General features: G+C 36.3%; 1 protein-coding gene and 1 long non-coding RNA gene across 2 annotated transcripts in view; both read right to left on the bottom strand.

Annotated features, from left to right (window-relative positions):
• The window catches only part of LOC117333050 (3-methyl-2-oxobutanoate dehydrogenase [lipoamide] kinase, mitochondrial-like), a 30,369-nt gene extending 23,451 nt beyond the window's left edge, over positions 1–6,918 (bottom strand). Inside the window, exons 1-6 of the mRNA XM_033892172.1 lie at positions 5,613–6,918; positions 3,864–3,932; positions 3,358–3,468; positions 3,079–3,126; positions 2,472–2,591; positions 564–662 (exon numbers count right to left, since the gene is read on the bottom strand). Coding sequence (XP_033748063.1) covers positions 564–662; positions 2,472–2,591; positions 3,079–3,126; positions 3,358–3,468; positions 3,864–3,932; positions 5,613–5,804 — 639 coding nt within the window. The 5' untranslated portion in view covers positions 5,805–6,918. The remainder of the gene's footprint in view (positions 1–563; positions 663–2,471; positions 2,592–3,078; positions 3,127–3,357; positions 3,469–3,863; positions 3,933–5,612) is intronic.
• Positions 6,919–10,438: 3,520 nt separating this feature from the next.
• LOC117333748 lies at positions 10,439–12,865 on the bottom strand. The gene is made up of 2 exons (XR_004533997.1): positions 12,455–12,865; positions 10,439–11,619 (listed from the first exon to the last, which is right to left on the bottom strand). It is a non-coding gene; the product is annotated as an uncharacterized LOC117333748 (long non-coding RNA).
• Positions 12,866–13,897: the final 1,032 nt, after the last annotated feature.

Here is a 13,897-nt window from a genome sequence, read left to right as displayed (position 1 = left end):
TTTGAGACAAAATATCAAGTTATAAGTTACTATGGGTACAGTGGTAATAAGAAAGTATAATCAATGGTTTTATCTTTTATCAGGAAAAAAAAGTAAACATCACTAGATGTGGAACTAGTTTTGTAAACATACAGGTAATTTTAAAGAGGTAACAATACATGTATATGCCAATTTCTTATCAAAATGTTTAGTTTATTTTGTTTAAGATCCTAATAACAGGACATGCTAGGTTTTGGAGGTGTAGGAAAGCCAGAGTACCCAGAGTAAAAGCACCTGCCAACTGTCAGTAACAGGCAACTGCACTTGGGTTTCTAACTCGCCACCCAGAGGTGGAGGGCTAGAAATAAAGTGTAAGGACACCTAAACCACTCAGCCATTGCGACCCCCTCAAAATGTATATCAAGTAAACTTTATACCATATATGCTCCTTAAACTAATTCTTAAAGATAAATACTAAAACTATGAAAATAAATGATTTGACAATTCAGTATTAAATTCCTTAACTTCAATATTGTCAGAGCTGCTAGAGATATTAACCCTATTCTTCTTTTAGACAAAACTACCTGTTCTTTATGCATGGCCAGGTGGTGCTGAGCCAGAACACGGATCCCCAGTCGTGACTTCAGTGTCCTGTCCAGGAAAGCTTGTATGAGCTGCTCATCCTGAAATCAAAATACCAGCAATTAAACAGCCAAACAATGAAGTATCCCGTACCCAACTGATTGGTAATGAAACACCTGACAGAGGGAGTTACATTTCTGGTGAAAAGCTAGAATATTTCAAAGAGGAATATGGGAATATGCTTTAACAAATACAGGTTAATATATTCAGCATCACAATGTTAAGGTTTTTAAAGGAGGATAAAGGTCCAGGGTTATCAAACATGTCCAAGCTCCTTTCAGAGTTGTTACAAAGCTAGGGTAAGCAAACTGACCTGTCCCTACCAAAGAAAAACTCAGAAATTATCCCGACTGATTCCAGCATATCTAATTATACCAATGGAGATTATGTGTATAAACATCTCCTGTCCTCTTTAAAACAATGACCACAAAGTGTACATGTGGAATATCTCTGTTACAGTCCTGACCTCTAGTCCAATGTATACTGACCTCTGTAGATGCTGTATACAATGATATATTTACATTTGTCTGGCATTGTCACTATATAGTCTGTTTGAGAGCTCTGGCATTGATGAACGTTTAAATGCCATCCATCACGCGCTACACTTATCAGCGTATTAATACAACAAAAACCAGAACTATAATATCCAGGATAATTAAGTTTAACGACTGATTATTTTGTCTACATTATTTTTGATAAAAAATGCCATTTGCACTTATGTTGATAATAAAATGATTAACAAAATTGTGATTTTTTTTTAAAAAAATTTCATGTACTATTTTGTTTGCCAAAATGCACGCGACCATGTTCCGGCTGTTCCAAAGACTGACAAAAAATCTGCTGACTGTCGGTAAGGGGGGGATTATGAATTTTAAATATGAATTATAGCATCAAAAACAGTTCAATGCGTATATACTTAAGTATTCTTTTCTAGCTATCCCTAGCTATATTGTGTACAATTGTTTAATTTAGTAAACTCTAAGGTACATCCAACACTGTGATGTACATTATACAAGTATATGTATAAAAGGGGTTTATTTGTGTCGCTAGGATACCAAACAGAATGGGGCAATGGAAAATGAGAACAAATTGAAAGAGAACATCAATCACCAAAAACCAGCGACCGGTTTTCTTATAACGTTAATTTGCTGTGGTGGGTTAAACCTTAACATTGAGAGCAGCATTACACTTTTCACTGAACACTGTCAGAGTTATCTCCCTTCTACCATAGTTAATACAACATACATTGTACAAAGCATAAAGGGAGAAAAATAACACAACAATGAGAACAACCAGCTACAAAACAAATACACATGTACATGACTTATTGTGTAAAAATTCTCTTACGACAAATAATCAAGGCCTAGATTTTAAAGTTAATGTATTTATCAAAAATAAAAATTCACGTTATCTTAATATTCTCTTTTACAACCCAGAATACCTGTGTTATGAATAATTCGCAAAATTAAGTTTTTCCCTACATTTCCCCATTTCTCTTTGAGAGCAAGTAGCAAACCAAACCTCTTACAAAATCATATCTACTAGTACAGCTAGCGACCGATATTCCCACACCTTAACACATACATCATAATGATACTGACCATTGTAAGTAATGACTGACCAGTCTGTACATCTCACCAAATACATCATAATGACACTGACCTTTGTAAGTACTGACTGACCAGTCTGTTCATCTCACCGAATACATCATAATGATACTGACCATTGTATAAGTACTGACTGACCAGTCTGAACATCCATTTTGTACCTCTACAGATAACTACGATAGTTAAGGAGTTTGAGTTATAGTGTACAGTAAATTAGTACAGACAGATTCTAGCATCTCAGACCTGTATATGTTTCCGACTCTCGGAGAAGCCCTGAGCCAGCAGAGTGATGACATCTTTGTGCTGCTCCAGCAGCGTCTCCAAGGTTTCTGAGTATTTTCTCTCCGACTCCATATCTGTAACCTGTCACAAAAGGCAATTGTGTTTTTAGTTAATCATGCTTATGAAACTATAGAATCTAAGAATTACAATACATAAAATAGAACTTTACAAAACAAGAGGCTTAATGGGCTTGTATGAGTTACTTACATGTATATGCATCTCATTATTGTGAGCATCAAAGCAGGTCATTTTCAAATTCGTAAAAATTAACTAAAAATCTTATATTTATTTTTACAGTGTTATTATATTGTGATCTTTCAACACTCTATTACTGATTTTACCTATACAACCTCTTAAGATTAACTATATCATTTAGACACTGCAAACATACACATCCCTGTTGAATACAGATAAACCTTGGTCACTTGATTATTGTTTAAAGATTTGAACCCCTGTGACCTTGAAAGCAGGTCAAGGTCATTGACCCCAGCATGTTATTGGCAGGTACAAAGGAGCTAGCTATATTAAAACATGTTATATTGAATCAGTGATTTAAAATGATTCTCACCTTTTCATGGTCATACAGAGTGTGGAATGCTCGTATGTACATCTCATGCTGACAAAGAAAAAAGGCAATATTTACAGTCATATATACATGTATGTTACTGTAAATATACAGTGTATCTGTTGACATATTGTATAGTTATAATGTTAGCTCAAACATGTGTCAAATATCTCCTTATGTCAATGAAATGAAACTAGAACAAATCTTTTTAAGCGATCCTAAAAATCAATATTATATCAAATCTGTAACAAATTAACCAACACACATAGCATTGGTACTCACTACTTTCAAAATTGTTGAGTTACATCCTACGATGAAAGGAAGGTTCCGGAATCCCTCTATTCTATGTGCTAATCTCACAGGTAGTTCCTTATATAGATACTGGCCACTTCTCTGTAAACAGGTAAACGATACAGTAGACATAATTACACCAAATCGAAAATTAATAAACTATATGGATATACTTCAACTACGATTCTATTACAAGTTGATGACTTTTATCATGACTACAACACAATTATTTATTTTCTATAACCTACACAAGGTTTTATATAACTTACCAGTAGATGACTTTTGTCGAGACTACATCACTATTATTTATTTTCTATAACCTACAAGAGGTTTTATATAACTTACCAGTAGATGACTTTTGTCGTGACTACATCACTATTATTTATTTTCTATAACCTACACAAGGTTCTATATAACTTACCAGTAGATGACTTTTGTCGTGACTACATCACTATTATTTATTTTCTATAACCTACACGAGGTTTTATATAACTTACCAGTAGATGACTTTTGTCGTGACTGTGGCCGCCGTACAGCAGACTAGAAGGTGTTAGTCGAACAGACGGCTGCAGAAGAAATGTTAAAACATCAATTTTAAATATTCACAATGAAAATGCTTAGAACTTTAGAGATCAATTGGTGTCAATAAGATCCTTGGAGGGTTTTACTGACATCAACCTACCCAGAGTATAACGATCTTATAGACACCAACCTACCTAGAGTATCAAGATTTTATTGACACCAACCTACCTAGAGTATAACGATCTTATTGACACCAACCTACCCAGAGTATAACGATCTTATTGACACCAACCTACCTAGAGTATAACGATCTTATTGACACCAACCTACCTAGAGTATCAAGATCTTATTGACACCAACCTATAACAAGTGTACAGTATAACGATCTTACTGACACCAACCTACCTAGTTACAGTATACAGATCTTACTGACACCAGCCTACGTATACAGTATACAGATCTAACTGACATCAACCTACCCAGAGTATAACGATCTTATAGACACCAACCTACCTAGAGTATCAAGATCTTATTGACACCAACCTACGTACAGTATACAGATCTAGCTGACACCAGCCAACGTATACAGTATAAAGATCTTATAGACAGCTACCTAACTACAGCAGAAAGATCTTCATTTGTTCAATGGTAAATAGGATATTTTCACTTATATTTTCCTCACAGTTATCATTTTTATTAATAAACTATGACTACTATACTATTGTGCTCTTGCTTGTTCTTTCGATCAGTCCTAAAATAAGAATAAGTAAAAAAGAAAAAAAAATCAAATTAAATATACAATATTCAATTTAAAAAAAAAAAGCAAGACAAGCACAACAAACAATAAAAAGAAACCTATATCAAGGAAATTTATTTCAGCTGAGAATTGAAAATCCCTAGTTATCAGCCATTTTATTTTTTTCTGATCCGACAGTGTCATCTGACTTGAAAAACTTCTTTAGAAACATTAATAATAACAGTTGTTTTAGGACGGACAAATGGGTGACTGGAACACTGTGCATGCCCCGCATCTACACAGTGTTACAACAGTGGTATAATGTCAAGATTGTGTCTGCATTCCTAAAGAGTTCTGACCTTAATATAGATGATAAAGGAATACACAGACTAAAGACACAACCTGTAGATCCTTCTAAATCTAGTTTACAGATATTCTGTATCCTAATTAATTGATGTTCAAAAGGCAGGACACTGGTACATGTATTACTCCCGAATCACATTAAATCAAATAGTAAAAGTCATTGTTTTTTACAATGATATGTGTGAATAACTTATAGGCGTAAATATGCAAATATAATCGGCAACTAATTTTATACAATACCTATACATGACCTGAACTGTGAGGTCAATAAGGTAACAAGACATCAGGTACATTGCCTCAGGTCTAAAGCTGTCTAAGAACACTAGTGTTGTCAACAGTTGGCTGGGGCCAGGCAAGGGATCCAGACTATTATAAAATGGTATATGTATACTGTATTATGTATAGGCATTTCTACATTAGTAAGCTTTTCAGATTTAAAGGGATGGTCAATTTAACTCTTGGAGGGGTGTAGGATCAATCGAACTATATATCCCCTCCGTCTCGACCGTGACCCCTCGATATAGGCGATAGGCCTACAGACCAATACCAGTACAGACACATATATATAGGCCTCACAGCCCTGCAGTAGTAGCTATATAGACTTGTTCATACAATATAGGCCTACTTTTGCCGCCACCTGGTCAATGGCACTTTGGTCGTAGAAAGTCGTAACTGATGCTGTCCTCTCTCGGTACTCCTTGGATCTGAAGTAAGCTTCGTCCCTCAGCCCACGTGTAAGGGGCGTGGCGGGGTGAAGCCGATACCTGAGGTTCATACATCGAGAACACGTGCGTCGGTATACATGTAAAAAAGACATGGCGAGAATGTCAACAAGCAAGGAGACAGCTGAACAAAGACATAGACCGAGCTTCTGCTCTCCTCATGAAACGACAAACCGTCTTACATTAGCCGTGGCCGTCTCTATATGAACGAATGTACATGTTTTCACAAAACCCATCTCCAATAGAAAGAAATCCGCGTTGAATATTTAAAGTGTGTGGCTTTCTGATCTGTCACCAAGCTCAATTGGGATTCCCTTCTATAAATAAACGACATCGACTAAAGCTAGAAAATTTCATAAACCGTTAGTTTCGTATTCCCAACTGTACATGCATAATAACGCAAACTATTTTATTTTGTTCAATTATTATTTAAACCAGATACCTATATACTAAACTCTGTTTAAACTTACCCGCCGTGTACCAGGGACGTACATACATGTACATGTACCTGCATGGACGTACATTGTACATGTACAATGTATACGTACTTGTCTTTACTTTGTTGAATCATCTGGACTATATGTATTTAATACATTGTACAACTTATAAAAGCCTACATACCCTAGGTACAGCGATGAATATTTTGATATACGTAGAATACATGTACTATTCTCGCACAGATACCATTTCATTGTTACAACTTTTTTCAAATGCCATCGTTCTCTCATTTTTTTTTTCGAAACTTTATTGAAAAACGCTAAACCTACAAGGACATAATATGTTTATAGATTTTACAATTATGTAAATGTAAATATGATTCTAGCTTGAGGTGAACTTAAAGCCGAAGAAATAACCTTAGACTACAATATAAATGGGGAAAAAAATTGGACAGAGGAAAAATACTAACAATCGGATGAAAAAACTCTGAAATATCCAACGGACATTTCACTTGCTCTTTCTGAAAATTTCAACTTGAACAATATAAACTGGGATGATTGGACGCTAACGCAGGGAAAGAAATAGAGGAGGGATTTATTGAATCAGTTAGAGACTCGGACCTTTTCCAACATGTGACCGAGCTATTCCGAGTCAGAGTCCATAACGAACCTACATGTGTATATGTAGTATCTGGACCTTACATGTACGTACATGTACTAACAAGGAAGAGAGGGTTTCTAACATGGAAATCAAAAGTGGTTCAAGGAGAGTGATCGTAGAACAGAGATTTCCTCTGTTACAAGTCCTTCGTTAATACTAAAAACTCAAAACCGATTGTGATAAAACTCTGCCATGCGATATAGATATACATGTATGTAGAGGCTAACTATGAAATTTTCTGTTATATTCTAACCCAAGTAATGATTAGCGAGATTTCCGAAAGAACTCTACTAAAAAAAACATTGGATACAAATATAAAGAAGAAAAAAACAGAAACGAAAAAAGCTTAGGTGTTAGCAGAAATGGGGAGACAAAACCAGGACAGAATCCTAAATAATTTCCTATACAAGATACCGAGAGCAGTCGAGAGACAATGGAATACCTTAAAGCACCATTATAAGGCCGCACTCAGTCAAAATTTAGAGTATGAAGCAAACATATGGAACCATAACTTGGTACTTCGATCAGCTGGAGAGTGTTCACAGCCGGCCAACTAAACAAGTACCATTAATTGATACGAAATTCATCACTTACACAAAGAGTGGTAAACAGCTGGACCTCCCAACCGAAAAATGCACCAACCCTACATACTTTAAGAATAGAATCGATAGACATTGGGCAAACATAGATCTGTATCATAAACTACAAGGCGGACTTAACCCATACCCGGAGTGACGTCATACAGTCGGCCGTGGAGGAGGAGTAGGACATGCAGGTCTAACAACCTACGTCTGGTACACATCTATGTAAATATCTAAGTAAATACAACTCAGGTTTTCAATGGTCGCCTCTTGGCGACTTCGTTTTGAAACGAAGTTCCACAAAGTCGATGACTATTTGAAACGAATTTGTGACTTATATTACGATTATTTTCCTATCGATGTCGAGAAAAGATAAACTTGATATCGAACCAGACGTCCCGCACGCGTCAGATAGAATCATCAGCAAATTAAATTTGAACGACATATTGTTGCCATCAGACTCATGATGACTTGAATCCTTCATTTATATTTATATATATTTATATTTATATTTCCTCGGCAGAAATGTTACTCGAAAACAGTTTTCTCACACAAATATTTTCGAATTTGCTTTTTTCCCCAAAGGATGACTTTCTTATATAGAACAAATATATTCTTGCTGCATAGATATTGCTTCGTTCCCGTGGTTGAGGCTTCAAACTAACAAGCCCTCCCTAGTTCGGAAAAGTTCTTGATGCGGTTGGGAATTATTTTCATTCGTGTTTTCCATCCTTTCCCGTGTATCCTATTATTCTGTACTGTTGACACCTGTCTCTATATAACCCATGACTGTTGATGGCTCTTCCACTGATATGACATCCGCCCTGATAGGACGCTGGCTGCTGGTGTTTCTTTTCCATCATCATCGTAACGTCACCATGACTGTTGGTGCCTCTGTTACACCCTGTGTATATGACCCATGACTGTTGGTGTATCTGTTACACCATGTGTATATGACCCATGACTGTTGGTGTCTCTGTTACACCCTGTGTATATGACCCATGACTGTTGGTGTATCTGTTACACCCTGTGTATATGACCTATGACTGTTGGTGTATCTGTTACACCCTGTGTATATGACCCATGACTGTTGGTACCTCTGTTACACCCTGTGTATATGACCCATGACTGTTGGTGTATCTGTTACACCCTGTGTATATGACCCATGACTGTTGGTGTACCTGTTACACCCTGTGTATATGACCCATCACTGTTGGTGTATCTGTTACACCCTGTGTATATGACCCATCACTGTTGATGTATCTGTTACACCCTGTGTATATGACCCATGACTGTTGGTACCTCTGTTACACCCTGTGTATATGACCCATGACTGTTGGTGTATCTGTTACACCCTGTGTATATGACCCATGACTGTTGGTGTACCTGTTACACCCTGTGTATATGACCCATGACTGTTGGTGTATCTGTTACACCCTGTGTATATGACTCATGACTGTTGGTGTCTCTGTTACACCCTGTGTATATGACCTATGACTGTTGTTGTATCTGTTACACCCTGTGTATATGACCCATGACTGTCGGTGTCCACTGTACACCCTGTGTATATGACCCATGACTGTTGGTGTCTCTGTTACACCCTGTGTATATGACCTATGACTGTTGTTGTATCTGTTACACCCTGTGTATATGACCCATGACTGTCGGTGTATCTGTTACACCCTGTGTATATGACCCATGACTGTTGGTGTATCTGTTACACCCTGTGTATATGACCCATGACTGTCGGTGTATCTGTTACACCCTGTGTATATGACCTATCACTGTCGGTGTATCTGTTACACCCTGTGTATATGACCCATGACTGTTGGTGTATCTGTTACACCCTGTGTATATGACCCATGACTGTCGGTGTATCTGTTACACCCTGTGTATATGACCCATGACTGTTGGTGTATCTGTTACACCCTGTGTATATGACCTATCACTGTTGGTACCTCTGTTACACCCTGTGTATATGACCCATGACTGTTGGTGTATCTGTTACACCCTGTGTATATGACCCATGACTGTTGGTGTATCTGTTACACCCTGTGTATATGACCCATGACTGTTGGTGTATCTGTTACACCCTGTGTATATGACCCATGACTGTTCGTGTCTCTGTTACACCCTGTGTATATGACCCATGACTGTTCGTGTCTCTGTTACACCATGTGTATATGACCCATGACTGTTGGTGTATCTGTTACACCCTGTGTATATGACCCATGACTGTTGGTGTCGCTCTTACACCCTCCATATATAACTATGATATTGACAATCATGTATCGAGGACGTTAACACCGCCTAAACAAACGCTCGTGCCCTTCTGTAGCTTTGTCCCTTTTTTTATATCTTTTACTTGGTTGACTCATCACATAAAGTTCCTTATATTTGATCCATGTCAGACTTCTCACTTGCAACCTGACCATATGTATCATTGCTGAATCTTTAATTTTACTATACTATCAGTAACAAATACCTCACATACATGTATAACTGACCTATAAATCGTTGCGATCTTGCATCTTTATTTCCATTAATACCTAATCTAGCAAGATATTTCCAAAATACTAGTTTCCAAATTCACAAGTAGACGATAGGTAAAACAAATCCCATATTATGCTAAGGATTCGATTGTTATTTACCAAAACGTGCATCCAATTGGTTATGGTAGGTTTAATCCTACATCAGTTTCCGACCTGCGGAGGTGTTCATGCGTTATTTAAAATCTCTATATTTCTGCGTCTGTCATATCAACATGTAAAGTCTAACCAAAACACTTTAATTTCGTCAACGATTTGGATATACAGGTTAGGTTATAAAAACACATTTATAGTTGGGGTTTTTTTTTTTATTAAATACAAGCACGGATAATTTTACTGGTTCGCTCATGACACCTCCGAAGGGTGGGAACCGAGTTAATTGTAGCCAATTTCCCAATGTATTTGATAACAAAGACATACTGTGAGTGAACACATTATCGCAGATAGAGTTACGGGGGAGTTAATGTGGTATCGTGTTCTAAGCACAATATAAACCTGATATACAGTAAATCCTTTATTACACATTCAATAAAGAATTAACATTATTATGTGCTATAAGTAAAGAGTAGACTACCAGTGGTTGTACACCTGTTACTGTATTACCTTGACAAGTGATTTGAGGTTTGTTACAGAACGCGATTTAAAGGCAAATGGTCAGTTCTTTGAATAAAGACTCTTTAATTTATACACCGTAATTTGGATACTTTCACATGGAAGTAAAACATGTATACAACAATGTATAACTTTATCTTTATTTTCGGCAAGGTCATCGGAATTCGATATACAAAACATAGGTGTTCAATCTATTTCTTACCACCAGACAAAACGACAGTTAATAAAAACTAATTTGACATGACGTTTTTTAAGACACGGATGGCGTCCAGTTCCTAGGAATACGACGATGTCCCGTCAGCTGCTATCTAACGACACAAGTTAACACATTTAGGGATCACTTTGTTACTGTATAATACGGCGAGGTCATGGTTTCACAATGAACAGATGAAAAATTATCATAACATAATGTACTTACAATGTAGTAATACAGTATTTAAGTCTTATTTTACAAATCTGGATGTCTCTGCCTTTGTTTAGTAATGTCAGTAGCATTTTAAATGAGACAGAATGAAATTTGACGTACAGTTTATGGCAACAACAGTCCGGGGCAGGATTGACCGTTGACGCCATTACACTTTTGAGAATTCCCTTCCAAAATGGATTTTGCAGACGGCATATGCTCGTTGGACGACATGGCATTATATTTGCTTTTCATCCAAATTTTGTTTACATGAAATGTTCCAAGTGTCGATCACTGCAAGAAAATAATTCAATCTGGCCCCCTGATTCTACGTAATACTTTTGAGATCACGGATCAACGGGTGTTTGACTTCCACTTCACTACTGGGCCTTTAACTTCCTCTCAAATAATATACATTTCACCAGTATGTTCCTTCATGATGTCTTCAAACGACATCATATCTTCTATATCGTCTTCATCAATGACGTCATCACTGATTAAATCAAATCCGTGTAATTCCTCGGGAAGGAACACGTGTGTCAGCCAGAACAGATGAAGAGCGTATATGAGAGAGAAGAGGGACACAACCACTCTATAGGCCCGGTTTGATGTAAGACATCTCAACATTGCACGCCTTGTCACTCTGGACCTATCGTGATCACGTCGCCTGAAGTATACAGAGAATTAATATGTGTTACTCATTTACCGGCGAAATTAGAAGTTAGAATTAAAAAACATGATTGAAATGGTTTTCATATAAGAATTAGTGATGGGTATTAATAAATATTGACTAAGCAGAAATTAAAATGTGTTTTCTATTTAACCGCAATTAATTCCACCAATTTTACAGTGTATATGAAGCAAGATATAATAATTACGTAGTTGTTTAATCAAAAGCACACCATTAATCAGTCTTAATCTTGCTAGTAGATTAGAACGCTATTTACTGTATAACTACAGTGTTTCTCTCAAGAGTCTCGTGGTCGTAAAAGACGTGAAATTACGCCACTAATTCCCCTTCCTCACTTGCTTATGGTGCAGACAGAAACGTTTTTTGTCTTTAAGATGAAAGGAATATAATGTTTTAATGACTTGCTGTTGCATAGCAATATAAATGTTCCATCGGTAAACAGAAATAAGTCGATACTCTTGTCATATTCATGATATCATCTAAATAACCAACTAACTCAAATACAATCTACATCAAACGAAAAAGAAATATTCTCGTCTGGGGGGCCTGAAATTTATGTTTAAGCTGAAATTACAACAACGGATTTTATATGAATCCAAATACCTTTTCCACATTAGAAAGTTTATCCTGTACCTAACGCACACTACATACAAAGACTTACGAAAGATGATGAAAATATTCCCCGCTTACAGTCTAGCGTGCATCAAATTCCAGAGTTGTATGTCAGAATTAAAATATAGCTTCAGTAGTGAATCTAATAGCTTATATTGGCCATTGGAAGGGTTAAAATAAAAATAGAAAATGAACTTACCAGATCCGGGAAGTACGGGATTCCCTAAACTTCCTATCAATGTTGGCGTTATACCCGACCGCATCATATTCCTGCAACACACAGAAGATTTGCACTAAAATATCGGAGATTAATATTGGTTTGACTGACCGTACCAGTCGACGCCAGTGTATGTTACGGCATTCACGCACCACGTAACTGCTGTGCAATACCCCTGATGGCTATCTTTAGCATCACGTTTCTCCACGAGACGACACTCTAATGCACATGCTATATGTAACATCAATCGAAACGAATTTTTAGTGTGTTCAAAGAGGTCTGAGTAATGAAATAACACATAATACTCCTTTATCGGTTATGATGTCATAGGTCAAGGTAATGCGTTCTTTTATTTCATGTCAGCGTCTACAACATACGGGTCTTTCATCACGTAAGCTTAAGTAGTCCTTAATGAACATTTTAGATTCATGATTTTAAAATATATTATTTACTTAGAATATTTTTTTTTTTGAGAAATCATTTTATAGTCATATGTATATGTAATCTAAAAATGCCAATACTGTAAATATGCCGAGCTATGTTTTTTCTGTAAAATACTTTGTAGTGTTATAACATAGCAAAAAGACATGTAGTATACTAACAAGTGTTTCCTATACTTGATTCATAAGTCATTGATATACATATGTACCACGTGGATTGAAGCATAACTGGTAGGCTGGGGAAAGCTTAAACCAGATCATGGTTTATTCACAGATTTATCGCTGTGCTATTAATTGGTTTGTTGTAATGATATGTTGATGATTACAGTATGGCTATAGTCCGCTAAAAACAAATGAGAGAAGAAAAAAACCAACACCTGGAGTAATCCTGAACAACGCGTTTAAACACAACCATGGGAAAATGAAACCGAAGTATAATCACATGTTATGACCAATCATAATGATAATCACATAAATATAATCACGTGCTATGGCCAATCGTAATGATAATCACATAAATATAATCACACGTTATGGCCAATCATAATGATAATCACACAAATATAATCACATGTTATGGCCAATCGTAATGATAATCACATAAATATAATCACACGTTATGGCCAATCATAATGATAATCACATAAATATAATCACATGTTATGGCCTATCGTAATGATAATCACATCAATATAATCACATGTTATGGCCAATCGTAATGATAATCACATAAATATAATCACATGCTATGGCCAATCGTAATGATAATCACATAGATATAATCACATGTTATGGCCAATCGTAATGATAATCACATAGATATAATCACATGCTATGGCCAATCGTAATGATAATCACATAAATATAATCACATGCTATGGCCAATCGTAATGATAATCACATAGATATAATCACATGTTATGGCCAATCGTAATGATAATCACATAAATATAATCACATGTTATGGCCAATCGTAATGATAATC

The sequence above is a fragment of the Pecten maximus genome, chromosome 8, assembly GCF_902652985.1.
Source record: "Pecten maximus chromosome 8, xPecMax1.1, whole genome shotgun sequence".
Taxonomy (NCBI): domain Eukaryota; kingdom Metazoa; phylum Mollusca; class Bivalvia; order Pectinida; family Pectinidae; genus Pecten; species Pecten maximus.
The sequence above is the reverse complement of the archived record's forward strand: the minus strand, read 5'-3'. Positions and strand labels throughout refer to the sequence as shown.